This window comes from Scomber japonicus, chromosome 12 (genome assembly GCF_027409825.1).
Source record: "Scomber japonicus isolate fScoJap1 chromosome 12, fScoJap1.pri, whole genome shotgun sequence".
Taxonomy (NCBI): domain Eukaryota; kingdom Metazoa; phylum Chordata; class Actinopteri; order Scombriformes; family Scombridae; genus Scomber; species Scomber japonicus.
In genome coordinates this window covers 25,964,011-25,990,173 of record NC_070589.1, presented here as the reverse complement: position 1 = coordinate 25,990,173, position 26,163 = coordinate 25,964,011, and the positions used below count along the sequence as shown (strand labels likewise).

At 39.3% G+C, this 26,163-nt stretch overlaps 1 protein-coding gene across 1 annotated transcript in view; it reads right to left on the bottom strand.

The window, feature by feature from the left end:
* lig1 (ligase I, DNA, ATP-dependent) overlaps positions 1-22,165 on the bottom strand; it is a 66,481-nt gene extending 44,316 nt beyond the window's left edge. Inside the window, exons 1-8 of the mRNA XM_053330372.1 lie at positions 22,043-22,165; positions 18,250-18,318; positions 16,626-16,809; positions 13,041-13,215; positions 10,525-10,662; positions 7,440-7,820; positions 7,132-7,240; positions 1,228-1,314 (exon numbers count right to left, since the gene is read on the bottom strand). Of these exons, the coding sequence (XP_053186347.1) occupies positions 1,228-1,314; positions 7,132-7,240; positions 7,440-7,820; positions 10,525-10,662; positions 13,041-13,215; positions 16,626-16,809; positions 18,250-18,318; positions 22,043-22,059 (1,160 nt within the window). The 5' untranslated portion in view covers positions 22,060-22,165. The remainder of the gene's footprint in view (positions 1-1,227; positions 1,315-7,131; positions 7,241-7,439; positions 7,821-10,524; positions 10,663-13,040; positions 13,216-16,625; positions 16,810-18,249; positions 18,319-22,042) is intronic.
* Between the last annotated feature and the right edge of the window lie 3,998 nt (positions 22,166-26,163).

The following is a 26,163-nucleotide window of genomic DNA, read 5'->3' as shown; positions in this document are numbered from 1 at the left end:
GGCATCTAAGCAGTGAGGTTGCAGTCAGGTGATTATACACCAATTAAAAAACACACTTATCAATATTATATTCAATTTCTATCAAGTCAGTTCTGCTAGATGCCACTCAATCCTCCACACTAGACCTTTAAATCTCAGAGGAGGGGGGGGGGGGTTATGTTGGTATAAGAGTCTGGGTTCTGTATTTGCTTTAGGATCACAGTTTTCTCCACAGGGTGAAAAAAAACTAAACACTGTTGTCAAAGTAAAACAAAAAGCCATTTTTCTATTATCCAACAAAGTCAGGATTTCAGTGACAGATCATATTTGCCAGACTGCAGTAAGATAAGAAATAAGAACAAACCAAACAGTCCATCAATCACTCAGATGATCAACAGAAAAAATTCATCTGCAAATAAAGTGATAATAGATTAATCAGATTTCTGAGTTCTGAACTGTGATAATTTTCTGGGTTTCTTCGTCTTATCTGATAATAAACTGAATCTCTTTGGTTGCTTCAGACAAAACAAGCAATCAGATGACTACTATTATTTGATATTTTGAAGACTAATTCATCAATTTAGAAAACAGTTGCAGCCCTAGAAGTAAGACATACATCTGGAACGTTTCTGTAAATTAACCTCTTCTTAACATCTGCATGAAGTCTATCAAGTTCAGTGATATTCCAATAATTCCTCTTACATCGTTGGAGTAATTGGGGTTCCCATTTCTGTAAAAGTGAGGTGTGTGCTAAGGCTGCTCAATTAATCGAAATTTGATGGTGATTACGATTTAGGGGCCAAACGATCTCAATACTAATAAAATCGAGGGGAAACGATTTTTAATAATAAAGTTTTATTTTGAAAAGCTTAGACAGGAAGCCACCGGAACACAGTGAAATGTTTTAACTGTAAATAAAAGTGCAGAGTTTCCAGCCTGTGTCAGACGATGCTGAGTTTACTGACTAATTATTAAAAACCAGGATGTGATGTGTGAACTATCGTCATGGTAACCTGCTCAGCACTAATATCTCTGCACATGTTCTGCTGTGTGTTGCGTTAAGCGGCAGATAAAAGGCTGCTGCTTGGAAATAAAATTAATTAAGATATGTCCAATAAATGCAGCATGTTTCTAAAGTAAAAAAAAAAAAGTTTTAATAATCGTGATTTCAATTTTGACCCAAATAATCGTGATTATGATTTTTGTCCATAATCGAGCAGCCCCAGTGTATGCAGTGTGTAGACTTACTTCTGGCCCTGCTTCCAACAGGCGTGGTCCACAGGATGGTAGCCGGACCTGGATGGGTCGTAGTCTGTCTGTCCTGAAGTGGACTCACTGCGGAAGAAGAACACAACACACAAAAAAAGGCATATGAATGTCTTGAATGAATGATGGTTACAGTTGTTACCGTCACTGATGCTAACTCAGGCACACTATTATCATAACAGTGAGAGTTACTTCACACTGGAAGAAGCTGAACTACAGCAAAGTTCATCACTTAATACAACACAACAATAGCATTTCTAAAAGTTCAAATTATTTACTTTAAATAAAAAAGTCTAGACATCAGCTGCTTAATCTGATTAATTGGCGCCAATAGGACATTTTACAAACTATCATAAGTATTGGTAGAACTTTGCCCTCTTAATGCCGCCTCCATCGGTCACCTACGTCACCGTTTCTCATGGAAACCCCAACATAACCAAGGCTTTCCATGTGATTAACACTCAAACAGAGCATCTTAATGATTCCTCACAGTGCATAAGCTGAATAGAAACACACAGCAGAGAGGCAGTGGTGCAGAAGATACAGTGAAATCCTCTCTGTCTCTTTTTCTATACTTTGTTTTATATTTATTATAATTGGGTTCTTTTTCTTTTTTTAATTATATGTTTGTATGCAGATAACTGGAAGATTACTGAATGTGACGACAACTACGCTCATTATTGTAAGTGCAGTAAAACCCTAACGAGCAAAAAGCCAATTAGTCACTAACTTATCAAACCACCTGTTCAATAAGCATGAGCATGTTGAAAAGTGATATTGCCATCTGCTTTGTCTGCAGAACTGTTACAAACAAGTTATAACTAAAGCCTCTGTGTGTGTGTGTGTGTGTGTGAGAGAGAGAGTGAGTGAGTGAGTGAGTGAGTGAGAGAGAGAGAGACAGAGAGAGAGAGTATGTGTGTATGTGTGTGTGTGAGTGAGAGAGAGAGAGTGTGAGTGAGTGAATGAGACAGAGAGAGTATGTATGTGTGTGTGTGTGTGTGTGTGTGTGTGTGTGTGTGTGTGTGTGTGAGAGAGAGTGTGAGTGAGTGAGTGAGTGAGAGAGAGAGAGACAGAGAGAGAGAGAGTATGTGTGCATGTGTGTGTGTGAGTGAGAGAGAGAGAGAGAGAGAGAGAGAGAGAGAGAGAGAGAGAGAGAGAGAGAGAGAGAGAGAGAGAGAGAGAGAGAGAGTGTGAGTGAGTGAGTGAGTGAGTCAGTGAGACAGAGAGAGTGTGTGTGTGTGTGTGTGTGTGTGTGTGTGTGTGTGTGTGTGTGTGTGTGTGTGTGTGTGTGTGTGCGTAGCCAAACTGTTTATTGTAGTTTGTTACAAATCTTCAAATTTGGCAGATTCTTATAACTTTCCTTTCTGACAGAGACAGCAGATCCTCTCACTCTCTCTCTCTCTCTCTCTCTCTCTCTCTCTCTACCTGCAAGCAGTGAATCACATGGGCAGCAGTGGGAGGAGGACAGAGAACAAGATGACTGATAGTGACTGATTCCTGTTTTTTTTTCTTCTCTAAACTTCTCTCAGCATTCTGATGTCAGAAATATTATTTATTTTACTGACATTTTTTAGATTTGTGTCCACTGAGATATCATCCAGTTTATAGAGTAAAACATGACTGTTGCTGCTCTAGAAACTACATTCTGTTGAGTTGAAAATAGAAATCTAGTCTAATCCAGCTTTGAATTTATCCCTCTTTAAAAATGATAATTAAAAAGTATTGATAAAGAGCCGGGTCGACAAGAGCATGGATGAGATAAAGATCAAATCCTAAGATACTCATCAAAACAGCTGATTAGTGGCTTTACCCCAAGAAGAGATAATCACAGTTAAAAATCCTTTCACTTATTTCACTAGTGTTATTTGGTGATCATTATTTTTCACGGTGCACAGCGTGATCACTCGAAAAAATTTGAATTACTACTTCATTTCCCCCCCCATATTAAAGTGCAAATTAAATTATTCATGTAGAGTTTTAGATATTTATTAGTTTGAGTTTGATGTTCAGTGATCCAGATTCATTCATTTATATATTTATTTATTTATTTTAGGTATATATATTGCTTTGACTTAGATGTCCAGTTTGATAGCATAATATAATATCCAGGGTTAGCTCCATAATATCATAAGAGTCTTTCCCAATCCCCACACAAGTGTTGTATAATAATTTATGCATGCAAAAAAAAAAAAAAAAAAAAAAAAAAAAATTGAAGTTGTTGAAGTTTACTGAAGTGGCATGTGAGATGTGAAATGTGAAATGTGAGATGTGAGATGTGTTGCATGTTTCTCATCCTCACACACTGCGGAAGGTGCAAACGAGATATCATCATCAACACTTTTTATATGCAATGTCAATCACTTCTAAACTGTCGCGCAAGGCAGTGATAATAAAAAAAAATAAAAAATAAAGTAGTTAGTGGTGATGAAAAATGTATTTCCTCTCATCTAGAGCTAAAAATAGTTAATGGCTAGAATAGTTAAGATGACCTCAAAATGACAAAGTAGTAATAATGCTGCTGCTGCTTCTGCTTCTGCTTCTGCTGCTGGATTATGTAACGTAATTAAAACACTGCTTTATGTAAGAGATAGATAATGAAGTTAAAGTAGTAATGATTTGAAAAAAAAAAATGGTTTTGCCTTAAAGCGCTAATACCACTGCTGAGGCTAAAACACATAGGAGGAGATGCATCATGTACATTACCCAGGTCTATTTTTATATCCTGGGGATCTACTGGAATATCTTTGCATGATTTACAGTTCAATAAACTCCTTATTTATCTAATGCTGGCTCTATGGCTGGCTCTTTATGCAGCCCCCTTCAGTTCAGCGTCTGTCTGAAACAGGGGGGTTTTATAGGAGCTCCTAACGATGAGCCCCTAACGATGAGCCCACTCTGTTCCGATTGGCCCGCTTCATGAAACGGAGGACTCGTATCATATATCAGAGTTGTGTTAAATTACTGCTGATGAAAAGCCATTATTTTCCTCTTTTTCCTCTTTATTTTAAAAGCTTTTAAATGACTAAATAACTGGAGAGTTCTGTTGGCTCCGACATACAACATTAGCAGGGATTTCTTTTTTCTCTTCTCATTCATTACCCTAATCTAATCCCAAGTATGTGAGTGGACAATATGAACAAACCCATGGAAAAAACATTAGCGCAGGTTTTCCGTACATTCATTTATTTGTGGCAGGCTGCCACAATAACAACAACGCTGCTCTCCACATATTGATTTCCTATTTTTGGAGCTTCATGCCCCACTTTTTGCTCCCTCTCTCTTGCTCTCTCAAACATTTTACAACAGACCCGTCTCTGACAAGCATGAAGTCACACACTCTGGTACAGTAAGGTGACGACATGTGCTCCTTTAATGAAGGTTTTTAAGTGCACCAGTAAAGCCAAAGAAGAAGAAGAAGAGGGTTATATATGGGGTGCTTTTCATTAAGATAATGTGTCTTCTAGGAAGGGATGCAAGGACGGAGGAATTCATTTCATCAAACGGGACGTCCTCACTCACTCCGGTGTGTCATTTTAAAGGAGCGGCGACTGCTTATGACGCACAGCTAATATGTAGAAGTCAACTATTAATGTGTAAGTAAGAGTTAAACTCTAAATTTAAACTTTAAATTCTTGTACTTAACCCTTTATAGGACACTCATTGAAAGGAAGGGAGGAAGGAAGGAAGGAAGGAAGGATGAAAGGAAGGAAGGAAGGAAGGAGGGAGGAAGGAAGGACGGAGGAAAGAAGGAAGGAAGGAAGGTAGGGGGGAGGAAAGAGAGAGAAGGAGGGAGGGAGGAAGGGAAGAAAGAAGGAAGGAAGGAAGAAAGGGGGATGGAGGAAGGAAAGAAGGAAGGGAGGAGAGAAGGAGGGAGGGAGGAAGGACAGATGGAAGGAAGGAAAGGAAGGATGGACGGAGGAAATAAGGAACGAGGGAGGGAGAAAGGAAAAGAGGAAGGGAAGAAAGAAGGCAGGGAGGAAGGAAAGGAAGGAAAGAAGGAAGGAAGGATATTTTGGGATATTTACAGAAGTTACCAAATATAATTATTTGCCCAATAAAGGGTTAACATTTTAACTGTTACTTACGGTAATCATTTCTATAAAGTGATAGTTGGAAGGAAAACACCTGATAAATGACTTCATGATTTGATTATCTATAGCAGCATCTGTCTGTCTGTCTGAATAAGACACAAATACACAATTAAATCTGTTAATTACCTGAAAGGACAGAAGTGATGTAAAAGAGCAATAAAAGCAGCTGCAGCCTCCACAATATGTTTAAATAAAAGATTGCTTATTTCATTTGTGAAAGCCTGACGTCCTTTTCAAGTTCAGGATGTTATTATTAGGAGATGCACAGCTGTGCGGTGTCACATTCTCCTGAAGGAGTTGAGACTTGAAAAGGAAAAAAGAAGAAAGAAAGAAAAGCCTTCCAGCTCATGAAGAGAAATAATAAAGTTATAAAGAGTGTTTTTTGTGATAGATTCATGATTCAGTAGATTTTTATTTGATGAATAAATATGAACAGCTGCTGGTTGGTGTTGTCATTTCTGCTCTACAGGTACTTTTACTGATCTGCTGTATTACAATCAGGTAAATGAATGTTAGATGTACAACAAAAGACCAACTCTAAAACCAGATCAGCTGAACCCTGATCCCAACACAGCCTGGTCCCACATTCACATTCACACTTTTTATTAAAATCACCCACTGCTGAGTTACAATAGATGCTTCCAAGTTTGTTTTATGTGGATTTCTGCACATTCATTTGGGCTCCCAGGTGGAACAGTGATGTCTTTAAGCTGGCACTTCAAGTCTTGAGATGTGGCTGTCAGGGTCCAACATATTATCACAAATCAAGAGTTGGTAAATATGTCTGACCTGACACAGTGACCATTTCTAGTCACTAGAGCCCAACAGATATTATCAGCCCATATTGGCCTATCACAGATATATCAGTATCAGCGCTGATGCCGATTTTTAAAAAAGATATATAAGTTGCATTTAATCCTGTATTGGTCGGTCCCTACTAGTCACAGCTGCAAGTCCACATCAACGTGTAAAGCTGGTTGCTTACATCTTCCTCTCTGACAAACATGTTCAGGGTCAGTGTGTCTGAGATCTGCTCCCATAGAGGACCGTCTCCAACCACCAACTACACCAGAGGTCACTAATAGATCCGGACCCAGACACTGTCCTATCTGGACCTGGACCCGGACCCAGACACTGTCTTATCTGGGCCCAGACTCGGACCCAGACACTGTCCTATCTAGACCCGGACCTGTAACGTTTCTATTTTAACGGCGCAGCTTCTCCAGCTATTACGGTAAAAGTGGAGCGGCCCTCGGAAGCTCACAGACCACTGTGCGTAGCCAACCTTCTCACATGATGCTAATTAGCCAATCAAATCCATGCATTCACTCCAGAGAAAAGAGTTAACATGTGTTGAGATGTTTTGTTATCAAGTTATTAGATGAGAAATTAAGTTTATAGTTTAAGTTTAAGTGAAGTTTAAAAGTAAAAAGGGATTATTTTTTATTTTTCTAAAACTAGGCACTTTATTTAAGAAGCATAATCAAAAGAACTCTGTAATGCACTTTATTTTAAAATGTTTATTAGCTATAAGAGCAGAAAATGTATTTATCATCTTTTTTATTCTTATTTTATTTATTTCAATCCCACCAGTTGAGTGTAAATACTAATAAATGAATTCAACTGTATTTATGACAGTATATAATCTATTCACTAGACACAGATGCTGATGTAACAACAATGCTACTTCAAGGTACTGAAAAAAAATCACGGACATTATGATGTTCCCGACCTTCACCTGAGGAAAATGGGTAAATACGAGGATTGACAGACTTCCTGTTGTAATTGTTCTTACCCTTTTGTATCTTTGCTCTCCTCTGCTGAACTTTTCTTCTCTGTACTCATCATCTTCTCTGCTTCATCCTTTTCTGGTTTCTCTGTCTTCACTGCAGCTTTTCGGGGAGCTATTTAAAAAAAAAAAAAAAAAAGGAGGAGGAGGGGGGGGAATAAATAACAAGGGAGGTGAGGGTGGAGCAGAGGTTGGAGCAGTGCAATAATTTTGGAGGCTTTCCTAACTGATAAAAGCAGAGCACATTTACAGACATGTTTTTTTTTTTTTTTTTTTTTTTGTGCAAGCACAGAACTATGCAAATTCCTCCTCACCAAAGAAACTGCTGATGGGGGCTTTCTTGGCCGGCTCCTTATCTTTCTGCTCTTTCGCTTCTTTCTGCTTCTTTGCCGTTTGACTTTTTGGGCTCTTCTCTTCTCCCTCTCGCGTGTCCTTTTCAACCACCTCCTCCTTGGAAATGGCAGGCCCTTTTTCATCATCCGTCGTCTCCTTTGCTTCATTTTTCTTTTCCGCCCCCTCAGCTTTCTTTCCTTTCTCATCAGAGCTCTTTCTCTCTGCCCGCTCCTCCTTGTTGGCCTTCTCTCCTTCCTTTTTCTTCTTGTTCTCCACCTCCTCGTCTGGGCTGTTAGCCTCGGTCACTGCCTTATCAACCCTTTCTTCCTTTGCGCCCACCTCCATAGGTTCGCCAGCATCCCCTAGACAGGGTAAGACAGAAAGGGAGTGGAGTCATTGAAGACATAAATGCCAGCAGGGTTGCTAAGGGCGCCCCAGTTATTTTTTTTTTTTTGGTGAGCCCATGTTTGAAGCTTTCTTCAATAAATGCCGCAAGTTATATTTTTGAGGCTTCCCTTTTTTTCCACCCTAGAAAGTCAGGTAGGAGAGAAATTACTATTGACAAAAGTGTAGCGCTGGAGTCCCAACAGAGAGAGCCGGGGTCGTGATCTCGGGCCGGTTGAGGAGCCAGACATGAAATTTTAATTTTCTCATCCACAAGTCAAAAATCACTAGTGGGGTGGACTGGAGAATCCATCAAGTTACTTTTAGTTTTTTTTACCAGCCAATTTTTAGAAAATAGAGTAGATTTCTCTCTCGGTCTGTTGTGATGGAGAAACACCCTATTAGAGGTGCTGACTATTGGGGGAGGGGGGGGGGGGAATGCTGCTGCCCGCTTCTGCATACTCATTACTTTCAATAATTTGCCCCGGAATAAGACATCATGTCAAACTATAGACAAAGAGATCAGACAAAAAGCCAAAGCAGCTTTAGAAGGAGGGTGTAAATTTCCCAGATTGGTTCTCACAGATGGTAAAAACACAGGCATCCGTGCTGCTCTGAGCCGTTTAAGGAAAAAGACAACAAACAAATGGCAAATGGGGCAGAAATGAACAGTCATCAGACAGCAGGGCACTAACAGTTCCCTCACAAATTCTACTCTTTTCCATCCGCGACTTCATTTCTCGAGTCGTATTGCGAGCGATGACTGAGCACTGACTTTCTTTAATCCTCTGAACATCAGGCCGTCCTTGCTCATTTTTAAATCCCTTTTATTTGTAGGCTTTTGGCATCGACGCTACATGTCCTTGGTGGTCAAGCCATGTACTTATTTTCTGGGTAAGTGAAGTGCAACAACAACACAATGTCATGATAGCTGCAGCTAGAAAATTACTACTTTATTTACCAAATCAATTTTTTTTTTCTTATGAATCCATGAATTGGTTTAAAGCTGCAACAAATAGTCAATTCATATAAAAGCTGCCAACTATTAAATTGTTTTGAGTCAATTTTTAAGAAAATAAAAGTCAAGATTCTGCTCCAGCTTCTAAAATGTGAATATTTTCTGGTTTCTGCAGTTTTTTATGTTGGGCTTCAGGAAATTTAGGGACACTTTATGAACCAAAACCCTAACCCTATTTGATTCATTGAGAAAATAATCAACAGATTAAATCAATAATGAAAATAACAAGTTAGTTGCAGCCCTAAATCATTTAGTTTGAAAGGAGTGAACAATGCCAAGATGACATTACAGCCAACACTTCACATGTACAACAACAAGGCGTTTTAGGATATATGAAAAAACTTTTACATGATTTCATATTGTTGAGATTTTACTAGGGCTGAGCAATTAATTGAAAAATAATCAAAACTGACATTTAGAAACTCTAATCGACTTAATCTTGCTCATGTCAATTAATTGTGGTGTTCACTGTTGCCATGACAGCAAAGGTTGCATATCTTCAAGGAATTTGAAAACTTGTCTCCAGTGATCGTTTTAACCCAAACCATGATCTTTACATAGTTCTACTCAAGTAAACTAGACATTAACTACAGCTTCCTTCCACTTTTCCTTCCTCCTTCCTTCTCTCTTTCGTTCCTTCCTCTCTCTTTACTCCCTTCCTCTCTCTTTACTCCCTTCCTTCTGTCCTCCTTTCTTTCCTTCATCCCTTCCTCTTTTCTTTTCTCCCTCCCTCCTACCTTCCTTCCCTCTGTCCTTCATTCCTTCCTCTTTTCCTTTCCTCCTCCCTCCCTTCTTCCCTTCCCTCCTTCCTTCCCTCTGTCCTTCTTTCCTTCCTTCCTTCCTCTTTTCCTTTCCCCCTCACTCCTACCTTCCTTCCCGCTGTCCTTCCTTCACTTGAACCCAAACTATGATCTTTACATAGTTCTAATCAAGTAAACTGGACATTAACCACAGCTTCACGCCTTAAAACATCATTATTTTCACTCCCTAAAGATACTCATGTGTGAGGGCAGCAGTATAAGATACAAAGAAACTGTGAAAATACATAATTGTTTATCAAGGGAGGAGATAATGGTTCATTAATAGTATAGTAATCAAGGTTAAAAGTTCAATTAATCGTGATTTTGATTTTTGCCATAATCGCCCAGCCCTTGATTTGACCCTGTTCATAATCTACTGCAAACACATACACACTACAACACAGAGTTAAACTCACAGAAAGCATCAAGTTCAGCTGGGGGACACCGTTATGTGTTATTGTGTTGAAGAAATCATGATGCATGTTGATGATGCATTTTATGCTTTACTACCAGCAAGAATTGTATCTATATTGTAAAACTACTAAAAAGATATTCATATTTATCACTCCTATTGTTTTTCCTTTCTGTCATTTCAATTTTAAAATAAAAGACAAGATGCAAAATAAGCAGATCTTTATCACTAAAATCGGAGTCTAATCATCATCATCAATAATTTATCATCTTTCATTTGTCACTAAATGCTCAAATATTTTGTTGCTTTTTCTTCCCTTTTTTCCCCCCGATGTGTTTGTGCAACTTTCCCAACTTTCCAAACTCCAGTGAATTTAATCATTCTCCCCAAGACGTTCAAACCTTCACGGGAGCCGAAGTCTTATCGGAGTCATAGCCGAGGTGAAGCCTTACCCGCAGTGTCAGCGCTGCTCTCCACACGGGGTCGTTTGTTTTGCTGACCCTTCTCCTCCTTGGCCTCCGACTCCTCTTTCTGACTTTCGCTGCCGCTCGTGCGCTCGTCCAGCTTCCTCTTGGGGAACATCTTCCTCGCTGCACATATCAGGACAGGCATTAAATTAAATGAAGGAGGGGAAGAAGAGAAAGAAAAAAAAAAAAGTGGGGAGGCATCCCAGTCGAAATCATGCCATGATCAAACAGAAAGAGAATGTGGAGATGAAAACAAGACTTGTCTGCTCTCTTACTGCAGATGTAGGGCAACGGGGAAAAAAAAAAAAAAAAAAAAGAGAATCACAGATACGTACTTTGCTAATGAAAACACTAATTCCATCCTGAAAGATATTATGCAGCCCAGCAGCTTAAGGTTCCAGTGTAATTTCCTCTGTAATTTTATGCAGCGCTGGTGCTTGAGGGTAATTTAGGTTTTGGTTCCACATCCGCCTCTGTTTTGGTCCTTGTTAAGGTTCTTGTACAGGTAGCACAGCTGCTGATGTTTTTCTTCTAGATATTATAATGAAAGCATTAACCCGGGACATTAAGGATGCAATTTCTGGTCAAATTAAAGCGTTTTTTTTAATGTGATGTTTTCTCCAGTAGTGGTTGAGGTTCTCATTGTGGAGAGAGAGACGCACCACTGCTGAAAGCAAACACCGCAGTCATCAAACACAAAAGAGGACGAGATGATGAGAAAGGGAATGAGCCACTTTCCTGCTGCAATAGTGGGATGAAGGAGACAAAGTGAGGGAGAGGAGGTGCCTCCCAAACAAAACACAAAGCTGCAATACTAGAAAACTGTGGCTCTAAGTAGCTTATAGTCTCCATTTAAAAAAATCTCCATTTCTGAAGTGGCATGAAAAACAAGTACAAAGCTCCACTTACAGTCCCTCGGCCGTTCCTTATTATGTTAAACGCGTATCGTTAGACACGTGCGTCTGAGTTAGGAGTTACAGATAATGAACATGTATGGCAGCGGCAGCTCTCTGCTGCTGCTTTATTTTGCATATTTGAAATGTTGAAGCTTTCATGTACAGACTGCAGCCATAAAATAATAATCACTACATATGTTCACGTGTTGTTGTTTTTAACGAAAGCCTCTAAACCAGGGGTGTCAAACATGCAGCCCGTGGGCCAGAACCGGCCCGCCGAGGAGTCCACTCCGGCCCACTTTCCTTCATGTGTTCTTTTCCTTCCTTCCTTCTCTCCATCTATCTTTCCTTCCTGTCTTCCCTCCCTCCCTCCCTCCCTCCTTCCTTCCTTCCCTCTTTTCTTCCCTCCCTCATTCCTTCCATCTTTCCTTCCTCCCTTTCTTCCTTCGTTCTGTCCTTCCTTCTATCTGCCCATCCTTCCTTCCTTCTATCTGCCCATCCTTCCTTCCTTCCTCCCTCCTTCCTTCCATTTTTCCTTCCTCCCTTCATTTTGTCCTTCCTTCTATCTGCCCGTCCTTCCTTCCTCCCCCCCTTTCTTCCCTCCCTCCTTCCTTCCTTCCTTCCCTCCCTCCCTCTTTTCTTCCCTCCCTTATTCCTTCTATCTTTCCTTTCTCCATTTCTTCCTTCATTCTGTCCTTCCTTCTATCTGTCCGTCCTTCCTTCCTTGCTTCCTCCCTCCCTTTCTTCCCTCCCTCCTTCCTTCCACCTTTCCTTCCTCCTTTTCTTCATTCATTCTGTCCTTCCATCCTTCATTCCTTCATTCCTTCCATTTTTCCTTCCTGTCTTCTTTTCATTCCTTCCTTCCTTCCATCTTTTTAATGATCCGGCCTACATGACATCATATTGGGCTGTATGTGGCCCTTGATTGAAAATGAGTTTGACGCCCCTGCTCTACACCAAAGCCTCCAAACTAGAAACGGATGAACACTGACAGTCATCTGCAATAAGACGACTTGCTCTGCTGGTTCCATTAAAGCCCAGTCAGCAGAAACGACACACGGCAAGACAATGCAATAATAATAATAATAATAATAATAATAATAACAGTAGTATTATTATTATTATCCTCACAATGCAAATGCACACAGAAAAACAATAACAGTGTGTACTGGCGGATAAGCAGATGAGATTAATAACAGACAGAGCGACGTAATCAAGTCCAGCCGTTATCAGTTTAACGATGGAGACCCTTCAAGAGAATTAAGAGATAAATAAAACAAAGAAGGTTGGAGAGTGTAATTTCCATTTCTAGTCAACAAACTTCTCGTGCTTTCAGTTTGTGATAAATGTCTTGTTTTTTTCCCCTCGTTGCGAAATAATGAGAATCCAGTGCCATTAGGCTCCTGCTAACAAGTAATCAAGTAAAATTGCTGGAGGCACGAAAACTATCAATCCTCGGCTGATGTCAAAGTTCGAAAATTGTGCCAACTTTGGAGAAAAGAAAGTTGCAGATGTGGTGGTGTGAGCCTGGAGGGGAAAACACCTTATTATTATACATTATTATAATTATCAAGAATAATTACAAATCTGATCAGTAACACTAACCCGTCTTGCGTTTGACGATTCCAGAGGTGGGGGAGATGGAGTTGGGGGTGCTGGGGGTCCCTGGTGACGTTGAGGAGGCCGGGGTGGCTGGAGTGGCTGGGGTTGCTGGGGTTACGGGGGTGGCTGGGGCAGGTGGAGGAGACAGAGGGGTGGGAACTGCCTTAAACACATTGTCCTGTTAAAAAAAAAAACAGACATGAATGAGTTTTTATGGTTATTATGATGACAGGAAGTATAAAATAACAGCTGATGACCAGGCTTACTGCTGATTACGGATATGATTTTACATTTAACTCTCTTTTTTTTTTATTATTATGACTTCAAAGCTAAAAGCAGATATTCACAATGCAGGAATTGACAGTAACAGCTGTTCAGCCAACTGGAACAATACAATGTGAATCACTGTGGACTGTTTTTATCATTCATCCTCCTGTAATGAGGAATCTTCTGCCAAAGCAAATGAGAGCATTCACTGATTTAATTTGTTGTAAATGGTCAAAAAAAACAATCATCACTAATTTATGGAATTCAATTTTTATGGAATTAAAAAACAGTGAAACAATACTGTGTGAATAAGTGATGACTGAACAACAAAGTACCTCAGTATGTTGAAAAGAAACAAAAGTGTTGGAGAGAAAAGAAAAAAAAAACACACTGTAAACTCAGAGAGACAAACACCTCCATCAGTGAGGAAACAAGTTTGTTATTCAGTGAAGAGAATCATTTTGAGAAGGTGGCTGACGAAAAAAAAAAAAAAAAAAAAAAAATCTGATGAGGCAGAAAATGCTACAGTAGGCAGGACCGCCATCCACTCCTGACAGTCAGGATTCAGCCGTGAACATGAAACATCTCAATGCTCCTAATTATAAAAGGTTGGAGGTTGTTACTGTTAGCAGGTTTGGGAAGGTTACTTTGGGAATGTAATAGGTTATGGATCACTAGTTACCTTATTTAAAATGCAATAAGTAATGTATCTTATTACATTTAATTACTTTTTGATACTTTACTAATGAATATTTCCAGCTGTTAGGGTAAGTGCTGTTTTTCATGGATACTGACATGATTTATAAGGGAGATCATCTCTTATAAAGCAAGATTTATCTCTCATTTGAAAATGTATTCATTAGTTCATGTAGATTTTGGATTATAAAATAAAGATATTTCATAAAAAAAGTCTGGCACTGGCTTAGACCATTTAACCTACGTCATTATTAATTTACACAACATAAAAAAATATTGATTTAACCCTCCTGTTGTCATCGAGTCAAGGAAGGAAGAAATGAGGAAGGGAAGAAGAAGGATGGAAATGAGGAAGAGAGGGAGGAAAGACGGAAGGAAGGAAGGAAGGAAGGAAGGAAGGGAGAAGGAAGGAAGGAAGGGAGGAAGGAAGGGAGGGAGGAAGAAGGAAGGAAGGAAGGAAAGGAGGGAGGGAGGGAGGAAGGGGGGAGGGAGGAAGAAGGAAGGAAATGAGGAAGGAAGGAAGGAAAGAAGGAAGGAAGGAAAGAAGGGAGGAAAGAAAGGAGGGAGGAAGGAAAGGAGGGAGGAAGAAGGAAGGAAATGAGGAAGGGAGGAAGGAAGGAAGGAAGGAAGGGAGGGAGGGAGGGAGGGAGGGAGGAAGGGAGGAAGAAGGAAGGGAGGAAGGAAAGGAGGGAGGGAGGGAGGAAGGGGGGAGGGAGGAAGAAGGGAGGAAATGAGGAAGGAAGGAAGGAATGAAGGAAGGAAGGAAAGGAGGGAGGAAGGAAAGGAGGGAGGAAGAAGGAAGGAAATGAGGAAGGGAGGAAATGAGGAAGGGAGGAAGGAAGGAAGGAAGGAAGGAAGAAGGAAGGAAGGAAGGAAGGAAGGAAGGAAGGAAGGAAGGAAGGAAGGAAGGAAGGAAGGAAGGAAGGAAGGAAGGAAGGGAGGGAGGGAGGGAGGGAGGGAGGAAGGGAGGAAAGAAGGAACAGTCAAAATCAAACAGGGTCAATTTGACCCTGGAGGACGACGTGAAGGTTAAAAGAATTAAAAGCAGTACTATCTGTTTTCAGTAACATATTCAATATCTAAAAATGAGGAAAATAAAACTTCCTCCTGAGAAAAATCTTAAAGGTCTGACTTCAGATGTAACTCTTTGTAATCATCAACATTTTCATATGCAACTCATTTAATTACACATTTGTTCTCAGTAACTGTAACAGATTACATTTGTTTGTATTTAAATGATGTAACTAGTTACTCCCCAACACTGAGCAGCCCTCTCCTCTCAAACACTATAAAACTAGCAGAATAAAGTTTAAAGCAGCAGGTTTGTGATTTGAACACCAAACAGAACAATCAGCCGCAGAAACTTAACTCTTATATAGCGTTAATACTCTGATCCTTCACAGTATCTCCTCGTAATTACTCTCTACATCAAACTTCTGAAACCTATTTATTATTCATTAATAAATTATTACACATTAATAAATGGAAGATTAATCCTTCAATTCAGAGGGCAGAGACAGTGTGACTCTTTAGGTTTGTTCAAATAGGAAAAACCTTCACAATCACATTATATTACAGTCCAGTGTTACCTTAAATGGGAGAACTTGATTTAAATGCATTTAATTATATATATGACCCTCTATATTACCTTCTATGTATGAAAAAAAGTATCAGCAGCATAAAAAATTGAAATATTTAGCATGTTCTTAGTCAGTTTAGAAGATATTGTACAATTTCAGACTACTTTTCTTTCACTGCTCTCAATGTATAAAAAATGGGTCAAATTTAATCTGAGCAGCGTGTGAGGATTAAACAATTCAGTCAATCAGCCAGCTCTGTTTTCAAGTTGTTGTTTTGCACATTTAGATTTTTATAAAAAGACAAATTAATCACAATGAAAATAATGATTAGAAGGCAGGCCTGTATTTATCTCCAGTGGAGCTGCTCTGTGACCAGCGCTGCACAATAAGCTCCAAATCACAAGTCATAAAATCTACATGACAATTGTAATCATGATCAAAGTGGCTCACGCTGACAAAACTTCATAAAAAGAAAGAAAGATGGAAAGAAAGAAATAATGAATGAATGAATTGTGGAGCTATAACTAAATAAAAAGGACTTGGGAGGGGGGGGGGGGCAGCTATAGGAGAAGTATTTATCAACCCAGGTGTTTGAGGGACAGCCAAAGCCAATAATCAGGTCTTTTCATTCCCGCCGCTTATTGAAGGAATGCGCTCGATAGTGTGATTCGCTGTACGATCGTGTGCCTTTTTGCAACCTCTGTTTCCCACCGTTGAATAAACAATAGGCAGTGATACGCCTACAGGAGCTCTAACAGTCTTATTAGATTCAGCTTGTGCAGCTTACACTGTGGATTTAGAGCATGTAATAGGTGACGCTGATTCACTGATGTTTTCCAAAAAAAAGCACACGGTGAGAAAAAAAAAAAAAAAAAGGCAGTTTATAGGCAATTCATCTTCATAATGTGACAATTCAAAACCCATAATATGAAAGTATGACTGTCTTTTTACACACTGAAGAAAATCCAGAGCATGTGTTGAATGCAGTGTTTCAAATTGACTCCGACGTCTTAATTAGCGACAAGCGTACGGCGGCCCTTTCTACCTTTTCTTTTTTATTGGCGGCTTCTTTGTCTCCTTGTCCCTTGGTGGTGACTGGCTCCTTAACAACCGGTGCTTCCTCGTCGTCGTCGCTGTCCAGGATTTGACGGCTGCGCTTGGCGACCTTCTTGACGGGTGAGTCGGCTTCCTGGACGCCGTTCTGCACCTTCAGAGGGCTTTTGACGGGCCTGGGGAGGTGAGGAGGTAGGTGACACACACACACACACAGAGAGAGAAGTTGAGTTATGGCCGCCGTGCAATTCAAATAAATAAAAAGCTTTCATTTATATCGGTGCTGTTCAAGAGCGAAGCCACAAGGTGTTATATTAAGTATTTAAAAAGGGGATTAAGAGTCAATAGCAAATGCGATAAAAAAAACAGCAATGGTCGTATAAAATCGAGGCAAGAGCCGTAAAAGAGAGGTCAAAGCGGTGATGAGGAGACTGTAACAGGAAGACAAGCCTATTAAAGAGAGTTTAAGACGTACTTTAAAAAGATGATATAGTCTAGAGATGATGAACTCGATCATCTAAAGCAGCGAGGAGATCGGGAAAGGAAGAAAAATAAAGCTGTTACCCCTTTAAGGATAACTACAGGCCACTAAATGTTTTGCTGAGCATTAGAGAGCAAATAGTTGGTGTGATTTAAAGATAACTGCACAAAGTCAGACTGTCAGCAGAGGTTCAGTACACAAAAACATATGTTAGAAGATTAGTGGATGCACTGATGCCTAAACCAATACTTCTACGACTGGGCTGTTAAACTACAAAGGGCAGGTACGAGACTTCTCACACTCGCCTACTTAAAAGGACAATGATTTATTTATTCTGTTGTGTTAACCCTCCTGCTGTCCTCGAGTCAAGGAAGGAAGGGAGGAAGGAAGGATGGAAGGGAGGATTGAAGGAGGGAAGGAAGGAAGAAGGAAAGGAGAGAGGAAGGAAGGAAGGGAGGGAGGGAGGAAGGAAGGAGGGAAGGAAGGAGGAAGGATGGAAGGAAAGGAGAGAGGAAGGAAGGAAGGAAGGAGGGAAGGAAGGAAGGGAGGGAGGGAGGAAGGATGGAAGAGAGGAGGGAAGAAGGAAGGGAGGAAAGGAAGGAGGGAAGGAAGGAAGGAAAGGGGAGAGGGAGGAAGGAAGGAAGGGAGGGAGGAAGGAAGGATGGAAGGGAGGAGGGAAGGAAGGGAGGGAGGGAGGAAGGAAGGGAGGAAGGAAGGATAGGAGAGAGGAAGGAAGGAAGGAACAGTCAAAAGAAACTTAAGTAGAGTAATCTTACACACACACACACACACACACACACACACACACACACACACACAAATAAAGGACTTCAGATTTCTCCGTGTCTCAAACAGGAATCCACGAGCCTGAGACTGAGCCTGAGCCTGCTGCCGATCTGTTCAGTCATACCTTTTAAAAGTAGTGAAGTGGCGACAGCTGCCACTTCAACACATAAAGACAAGGTTTTCTCCTTCAGACCCTCTTCATGAAACTATTTTTTTGTGTTGCTGTTGTAGAGAAGGAGCGCGCACCTACAGCGCACCTCTCTCCATCACAAAGGTTTAATAAACTAACTGAATCACCTCTTCTCCTCTATGTGTGTGTGTGCTCGTGTGGAAAAGAGAGAAATCTTACTTCTTCACTGGTTCATCTTTGGCTTTCTTCTGAATATCTTTGTCCTTGCTCTTCGGCTGAAAGAAGGATCTAATGGGAGAAGGAGGAAAAAAGCAGTTATAGAGTAGACAGAAAAATGCTGAGTCGGCGGGTGGTGGCGGGTGGTGAGCTTGTCATCTGTGACAAAAACAATAAAAACAGTCTTTATAAGTGTGTCTGTTTGACAATGACAAGTAAAGGACGGCTTTTAAAGTCGGATTTAAAACTATTGTCAGGAGCTTAAATTAGCATTTTATTGTTGTAATCATTCCTCCTGTTCATACTGACTATTAGAGAATCCCTTCAAAATAAAGCAACCACAATGTACCTAGATCTGTGGAGAAATGTGTCAAAAACTTTATCTGAAGCCGATATGAAGCTTCCACTGATATCTTTCAACATTGGTCTTTTTGGTTACTATACTTTCTTATAAGAGGGAATTTTTATCTGAAGCTTATGTGAGGCTTCAGCAGTGTGAGTGAGTCATATCAAGTAGATATCTGACACTTTTATAAAGCATCAAAATCCCTCTTTGTGTTTCCTCAGATGAAGGAATTGACAGCGGCTTGGAGGAAAACTGCACTTAAAAAATGACAGGGGCGTTTAAACAGTTAAACAGTGATGATGATGATGATGATGATGATGATGATGATGAAGCCTCACTGTAGAGATTTCACATTGTACATAATAATTAGGGCTGGGCCGATATGCTTTTGTGCCGATTCGACTCTCTAACGATTTTTAGGTCCCGATTCAATCTAAATTGCGATTCTGATTGTGATCATTGTGATGCAATTTGACCAAGTATTGCGATTTTATATTTCAATGATTGTGATTTTCTTTCCTTAAAAAAGAACAGGTTGAACCAAACACTTGATAATACATCATAAGTCATATTTACATCAGTTTGTGACATTTATTTTGAAAGCTGTGCACCTGCCCTCACAAAAAACATTCTCATCCGCCAACATCTTACCATAAACTGAACTGCTACACATTTAGCTGGTCTTTAGAAAAAAATAAAAAATTTAAATAAATATGAAATAAAAATCGCAATTAATATAAAAATCTTTTTTTTTTTGGCCCAGCCCTAATAATAATCACCATAGAGATAAAACATGCATGCTTTCTCCACTATGATACCTCTCTGTCTGTGTGTGTATGAACGAGGGCGGGGCGCGCACACACACACACACACACACATACACACACACGAGCAGAGAGGCCACAGTGGACAGGATGAAACAGACTAGATTTTACTTTACAAGAGTCGACGGCGGCTGCTCGAGCAATCCATCACTCAGTAGTTGGACGAGAAGAAGAACATAAACTTTAAAAAAATATTAAAGTGTTGGACACCTACTCCCCCTCTCATCCACAGACTCAATAACTATCTCAAAAACAGACATTCATTTCATGTAACTATTGAGTCTAATAAGCTAAATATTTAAAAAATGAGTTGATTTCTTATAAAGTTGAGGCTGTGGACGTAAAGCAGACGTAAAGCAGAGGGAGGACAGAGGAGGAGGATGAATGATGCCACACAAAGCTATTAACCAGTTTACTGCAACCTTACTGAACAGCAGCGGAGTCCGAGGACTTGGACCATTCATCAGCTCAACAGCATTAAAGGTTATTATTCTCTGGTCGATATAAGGAGATAAAGTGTGATGTTAATTAGTCTACGTATTAAAAAAAGATAAACTGTTGGTTACAAACAGCTTTACGATAAATAAAAGCTATTGTTTATGGTTGGGATGGTGAAAGCTGTATATCATGGTGCTGTGTTGGAAAACTCTTCACATATTAAAAGTTATCTTTTTGTATCGGCAAGAAAAAAGATGAACCTTTGTTATTTTAGTCTATAATTATCAATGAGTTCTTTTCAGCTCTGTAATTTCATATCATATCTCTTTTTCAATATTTATTTCAGCATGATTTTTTGTGGCGTTGCCGTGACTACCTGTCCAAGATGGCGAACCTGCTCGTCATGCATGTGCTGCTCAAATTGGGGCGGCGACCAAAACCCCCCAGCAGGAAGTGAAGCCAATTTGACACCAAACTTCCAACTCTAATTTCTGCATCCAACACATTATGATGCACACTTCCCCCAAAAAATACACTTTCCACATAGACTTCAATTGTGAAAGCGATGTCTGCAAATCAGCACGTGTTTTTACCGGCCCCCAAAAATATGATCGGATAACATTTGGAAAATCTCGAAGAGCCACGAGACTGAATTATTTTAACCCCATTCAAATTGGCAGAGGAGTAAAGCAGAAGTTAAGACGGCTCGGCTGGTGGAAGTCTCTGGTGCACCTGCTCCGTGGATCACATGATCCTGGAAGATCAGGTTTAACTTTTTTTTTGCTTCATGCGCCACTGAACAACAAACTTTACAGTAGACAGTTTCATGGGTAGTATACGACTCAAAAAGAAGGACAATCTGCAATGTTGATATGTTCAACTAAGTGTGATATTAATTATACCTTTGAAAATAAGATATGCATTAAAGAAGTAAGAATACTCAGTTATAATCTCTAACTTTTACCCGTTAAATGTTCTTGCATTATGAATTTAGGCTAAGAGACTCATTGAATGTTGGTGTGTTATGCAACATGGAGCTAACATTAAAAGGTATTTCCTATCATTTGAAATGATCCAAAATGCCCCTAAAAACATATTTCATGAGGGCAAAAAAAAAAAAAAGCCTACCCTGCCTCAGACCGTGTTTATGATCAGTTATAATTAATACACTACAGAAACAACTGCCTCAGATTGTGTGGTCCTCTGGATGCATATAAAAGCACGCTGTACGCACACCCTACCCCTAACCCTAACACACAGACAGACACACACACACACACACACACACATACATACATATATACAGTATGAAGTTGTTCATGAATACTTTAATTGTGCTAAGTGAGACTTCATGTTTGGCACAAATATCCAAAGATCTGATCTGGCAAATGTGACAGGATGCAGAAAGAAGCATATGGTCCTAAATACTGGTTTAATCCTGTCCTAAATGTGTTATATATGATGGAAAACTATTTAAAAGTAACTCCCAGTAACAATGAATTTGTCTCTCTATTACAATATTTAAAAGTATCCTCCTGTTGGCTATTAAAAGACACACTTCAGCAGTCTGGGTTAGTCATATCAAGTAGATATCTGACACATGTTTAGCATCAAATTCCCTCTTTGTGTTTCTGTAGCTTCATATTAGCTTCATATAAACTTTTAAATACATTTTTATGCACAGGAGGACTATAGATGTTGTCCTCCATCACTTACATTATAAGAGCATTATGAAGAGATCTTCTAATGGTCAGTATGAACAGGAGGAATGACTACACCAAGTAAAACAGGTTTCAATGCTCATTTTGGGCTCTTGACTATTGTTTTAAGACAGACTTGAAAAAAGGTGCACCTGCCCTTTAATCCAACTCGTGTGCAACTTTAACATTAGTGTGCTGGTAGTTTGAGTTATGGTCTCCAATGTTTGGTAGAAAATGAAACCTCATATCAGACATTACAATCTGAAATAGACTATGCTAATGCTAACTTTACAGGCAGCAAAGTTAATACTTAAATTCAGCTATATATTAAACGGTGTAGCCCCTCTGGAAGCACTTTAAAACCCTTAAAACATATCTCACAATACACTAAAACGGATTAGTTCATCTTAAAGCAGATTCAGACTTCACCAAGCCCATTTTTTTAAAGTCACTAACAAGCTAAACAGACACATTTGTGAGCTACTTACGCGATGCTCCGCTGCATGTTGTCTTTAAACTCTTTCCTTCACCCGACACTAAACTGACTAAAAAGTTAAATTACAGGACAAAATGTCATCCAACACACACACTTCTCAAAAAACACAGCAACTCCCGCGCTGCAGAGTGACAAAACACTTGTAATATTCGGCGCCAAAATGACACATCACTCAAAGATTGTTAACAGTGAAGAGGAGTCACTCTGGAGATTTAATTTTTTTTAGGGTGGACTCTAAAATACACGTGCAGGTTTCATGTTATCAAGTTTGTCTTAAAGGAATGAAAACACAGCTTCAGAAAAGCTTTTACATAAATTAAGTTACATTTTGCACAGATTTGTTTATGGATTTTGGTCCCCATCTATTACATTATAAGTGTTTACATTGTATTGCTTTAGTGCGTGTTTCTCTTGTATGTCTTTCTGTGTTTTTGCTTTTATATTTTATCTTTAAATTTAGTTTTTATTTCTTTTATTGCTTCTGTGTTGTTGTTTTTTAATGTTTGCATATTTTTATGGGGTCTTTTTGTATTCTGTGAAGCACTTTGTGAATTTTATTTCTGTGAAAGGTACTTATACTCGCTAAATAAGTAGATTATTTATTATTATGATGATGAAGGGATGCTCTAATAGCCATTATAAACATAATGAATGATTATAGCCAGAAAAAAAAAATCTGTTTCAGTGTTCATTTGGGCACCTGACTGTTGTTTCAATACAGACTTGAAAAAATGTGAACTCATCCTTTAAGTCAACTGTCGCTTGATTGTATGATGAAAAAGTGTAAAAGTTCACATTTTATTATTGCAAAAACAATGTTAAATACCACACAGGAGTTGTTTTTCATCCATAAAAAGAGTAAATGAAGGGATATTAAATTACAGCTATAACTAAGTAACTAATAAAATAATTTTTAAAAATGGTTAATGAGCTAAAAGGAAGTCAAAAGTAAATTCAGATAAATATGAGACTGTTAATGTATATAAGAAAATACAAGGTTTATTTGAAAACATATATAGTGTTATACATGTTTTACTTAGCTAAAGCAGTTGGATGATGGTACCCGAAAATATTAACAGAGTGGCACCTCTTTTATCTTTTCTCATCTCAGCTCTGACGCGCTCCCGGGAAAATCTCTAAAAGCTTTGCAGGATGTTAAATTCACTACTGCCACCTGCTGTGTCGGAGTGGTAGCGTCATGTGGCAGCTGCTGGTCCTGATGCTGCTAAAAAAAAAAAGACATGAATGAAAGATTTCACAGTGTCTGTTTAAATGCAGCTCCTATTATTTTCATGAACGCTGAAGGAGGCGGGAAAATGCATGACAAACAGCTGAATAATGAAACTCAAGTGCTTTATTCACCTAAACGCACATGTTGCCATGTTGTTAATTGTTTACAAGTGCAATTCCCTACACTGTGGCATGAAGCTGGCAGAAGAAAAGCTGCTTACTTAATACTTCTATACAAATTAAACATAACACGTTTCAACTTAATAAATACAAAGTCTGTGTATTTTAATTCACAGGCGAGGAATAAACTATTTTACAATGAGCTAAAAAAAAACACACACACACAAAAGAGTGCATGTTGGAGGGATTTGTGGTGGGAAAACAGTCCATCTGTTGTAGTTTGTTCCTATTCTTCACTATCTCTTCCCCCATCTGTTCATCATTCCCCTCTCTCCTCTCTCCTCTCTCTTTCAGTCTGCTTCACTCCACTGAACAGGCTTCGGCTGATGTGGCTGAGATCCCACTCTGTTGGGCTTTTGCACGGCCAGGTGTTAGCGCTGACGTGGAGGGCCGAGGCGAGAGGCGGGAGGCCGGACTCCAGATCCCTCAGGTTGGCCCCTGGATGTGCAGGGGCGGAGAGGAAGGGGAAGGGACCCTGGAGAAGCCGTGGCGTCGGGATCGGCTTAGGGAGGCAGCACGGGAGCAAGAGGGGGTGAGGCACAGGCTGGACCGCTGAAACAGAGTGAAAGTCATGTCAAGTACAAAGAAACTTGGTCATGTTTGATTATTTTATTCCCTCTGAGACTGGAAAAGATGACAGGAGCTCGGACACGTATTCATTTATTCATATTCATACATTAATACAACAAAAACAATTTTCCAGAATGAACCTGAAACATTGAGATATCAAGTCTTTTTCACCTTGTTAGGTGATGCTGAGTAGTATGATTTTCACACATTTTACATTATTATGACAAAAGTGATCAAATAAAAAGAAAAGAGGAGAATTCTCAACTGTGAAATTAGTTCTTCATCTTCGAATGAGTAAAATCTTCACTCAAAATCCTCTTATCTTTTAAACAAACTCTGCTGAGGAAGGAAAACATGAGTAAGTTAAAGGACAGGTTCAAAATTTTTCACATCTGTCCTAAAAAAACATCCAGGTGCACGAATGAACTCTGAAATATGTTTTTTTCTTCCTCTACTCATTCCTCCTGTTCATACTGACTATTAATAGATTCCTTCATAATGCACTTTCAATGTAAGTGATGGAGGGACAAAATCCACAGTCCTCTTTCTGTGCAAAACGTATTTAAACATTTATTTAAACCTAATGTGAAGCTTCAGCCGTATTCTGTTTAGATAAAGTTTTAAATACACTTTTGCAGAAAACGAGGACGGTGGATTTTGCCCCCCATCACTTACATTAGTACGGACATCTGGAGGAAATCTATTAATGGTCAACATGAACAGCAGGAATTATTACAGCAAGGAAAAACTGTTTCAGTGTTCATTTGGGTATCTGACCTGAAAAATTCAGATGAAACTGTCCTTCACGATGTTATGGATCCAAATCCCATTACTCTTATTTCAATAAATTCTAGTATTCAGTCAATGGGGTTGGAGGCTTGGAGCCAATCATGTAATATGTGCAGTATTATTATTTCAAGGTGATGAGTCTTTGTGCTCAGTTGACTCTCAAAAAACTTCTTTTCACAAGACATCATCATTACATCCCTGTTTCTGAAATGTCTTCTTTTTAATAAAACCACCAAAATTTGCCTTCAAAGTCAAGATTGAAGTGTATCCTCTTATTATTCCCCACCACCAAGATCCTGTTTCACCTTGAAATACAACGACTTTTAGAAATTAGGCAACTTTCTCAATGTCACTTGAGCTAGTTTAGAAATCTGTGGCATCCGTGCACGAGCAGTGAGAGTGAGGGATTATGTGATGATGTCAAACTGAGTGAATATGAGGGAAATGGAGAAGTGATTGGCTCTCTCTCACTCAGTGTTTCCCCATTTTTTTTAACAGCAAAGAGTTGTGCTTTTATTTGATACATAATAAAGAGGTGTAACTCCTTAACCCTTACACACTGTTTATATTCTACACCCCCTCAGTTTGTTCTGGGTCAAAAGAATCCTCTCATAAAAAGTGTCTATACTAAATTTTGAACCACAGATCTGTTTAGCGAGCCTCAATAGTCGATCTGACTTTTGAAGAAAAAACATCTATCACACAACACCTATTTTACCTAAGACATGAAAATATAACATACTGTAGCAATAAAGATTTAAATTAATTTGATTGAAACTGACAATTACAATAACTTTATGGAGCTGTGGGGTTTATTGTACAACCATTAGAGCCATCAGTCTTCACTGCTATATCATAAAAATGAATCCTCATAACTACTATCTTATTAAAACTATTAACTATTCATTTAACAAAAAAACATACGGGTAAAATTTGGCCCAGAACAGCTTCAATGGACAAAAATGTATATCACTTATCCAAAAGTATAACATTTTAAAATATTTTCATTTTTGTGCATTTTGTGCCACTTCAGGAAAATCATCAAATTTCAGGGTGAAAGACATTTGGGATGATTTCACAGCTGTCAAACGTCAAACAGTATATAAGGATTAAATAGAGACTATTAAACATCACTGCTTCATCATATGAGCTGAGATCAGTCCTGAGTGTGTGTCCTTACCTCTGTCCATCACTGACCCGGCTCCTCCACACAGAGGAAGACCACTCTCAGCGGGGAGGAGAGGGAACGGAAGAGGGCCGCTCTGGACCAGCTGGAGGATGGATGAGTGGATGGAGGATGAGATTGGAGGATGATTGATGAATGGGAACAGGTACTTTTTTGTT